Source organism: Perkinsus marinus, assembly GCF_000006405.1.
Source record: "Perkinsus marinus ATCC 50983 genomic scaffold scf_1104296975156, whole genome shotgun sequence".
Lineage (NCBI taxonomy): Eukaryota > Perkinsozoa > Perkinsida > Perkinsidae > Perkinsus > Perkinsus marinus.
The window spans coordinates 1913-3503 of NW_003200840.1; the positions used below are offsets into that span (position 1 = coordinate 1913).

The 1591-nt window shown below is 43.1% G+C and overlaps 1 protein-coding gene across 1 annotated transcript in view; it reads left to right on the forward strand.

Moving 5' to 3' along the window:
* Pmar_PMAR021486 (hypothetical protein) overlaps window positions 1-495 on the forward strand; it is a gene marked incomplete at both ends in the record, with an annotated part of 713 nt that extends 218 nt beyond the window's left edge. The window contains 2 exons of the mRNA XM_002765683.1: window positions 136-270; window positions 459-495. Of these exons, the coding sequence (XP_002765729.1) occupies window positions 136-270; window positions 459-495 (172 nt within the window). The remainder of the gene's footprint in view (window positions 1-135; window positions 271-458) is intronic.
* Window positions 496-1591: the final 1096 nt, after the last annotated feature.

Here is a 1591-nt window from a genome sequence, read left to right on the forward strand (position 1 = left end):
AATGAAATTCCATTTCAGGCAACCAGAGAACACTACGTGAATAAAGTCTCCGCCAAGCATTATCAGGCTATGATTGATAGTTCCCGGTAGGCTTTCACTACTACGTAGTTTAATCCATTTTGTCGCAACTTTCAGGGATACTTTCGACTCTCATCTCAAGGGTTTTCTAGGAGCACTACAAAACCGGACAGCGGAGCGAGGCAGTGCTGGTGGGGTTTATGTCCAGCATTTGGCACATCGACTAGACTACAATGATTTCTACACCAAGATGTGAGCTCAGCCACTTGCATGGTTCTGGTTGCTCCGACGATGACCGTTCTATTAGAATTTACATTTTTGCTATCACAATTGGTTCGTCGATCGATATGGTTCGACTTCGTTGTGTATAGTAATGTGAATTTCAAATCTTATCTCAAGTCGTTTATCACTATATGATGTGTAATACATTGTGTATACAGGTACGGCTTTGATGTTACTGACCACTGGGGCGCTTGAATTAATCAACTAGTACATGGTACCGGCTGCATCCGTTTCAACGCCTTTCTGTTGTGTTGCAAAAAGGCAGTTCCTCATCAAAATTGGTACATCTATTATAAGCGAGAATGGTCGCGTTACTCCCAATGTATAAACTTCTCAACGTGGCCCACAGTAAAGAGAGTTGTAAACATGATGTAGTATAGCACCGATAGCTCCCAATGCATCATGAATCATAATTCATAATTCATGATTGATTTTAATTTTGTCTTTACAGACCGTAGCAGGAGAAAAGTAGTACATTCTTACCAAACCCCAATCCATCTCGAATGGAATGAGGCTTGAATGACGTGGACGATATTCAATCCATTTGACAGAGGATATGAATTAGGGCACTTATAACACAAGTATCGTAATCTCGGAAATCGTTCTATAAAACCGTCAACAGCCTTAAAGCCGGACGAATAAAAAAGTCAACTGTGCTATATAAATCAATTCAACATTCGAGCCGATCCACTCGACGATGGGAACTTCGATAAAACCCGCGTTATAAGATACCTAATGGTGATCATAGGCAGGAACGCGGAGACGAGAAGATGTAGTGGACCCACAGAGTATGATAATAACAGAAATGAGACCTTAGATGGTGGTCAGAATAATGAATAAACGACTTGAGAGCCGATGTCTTCAACGCTCGAATGATTTCCACGCTTCTCACTGGAAGTAGTCGTAATCCAGTTAGAGCACTCTATACTGGAAGAATTGGAGTCAAAAGCGGTGACAAGATCCGAGTGGCCTGGGCTCGGTCTGTCACATAAAATGTCACGTATTAGAAAGTGACAGGGCCGACAGACCAGAGGACATATCGATGTGTCCACCGAGGCCGCCAAAAGACCAAACTAATCCATGCAGAAAATGTTACTCCTGAGGAAAACTGCCACTTATTTGGTAGATGGTCAGCAGTAGCGGCAACGAAGTCCAAGTAAATGCTGGCACCAGCTACCAAGACCGAGTGACTGACGCCTATCTTACCATAGGCCGTCACTGTGTTGTTAGGGGCAGCGGTACAACCGATTTCTCCAGATATAGTGAAGTCGATTATGCTACCAATAACAGG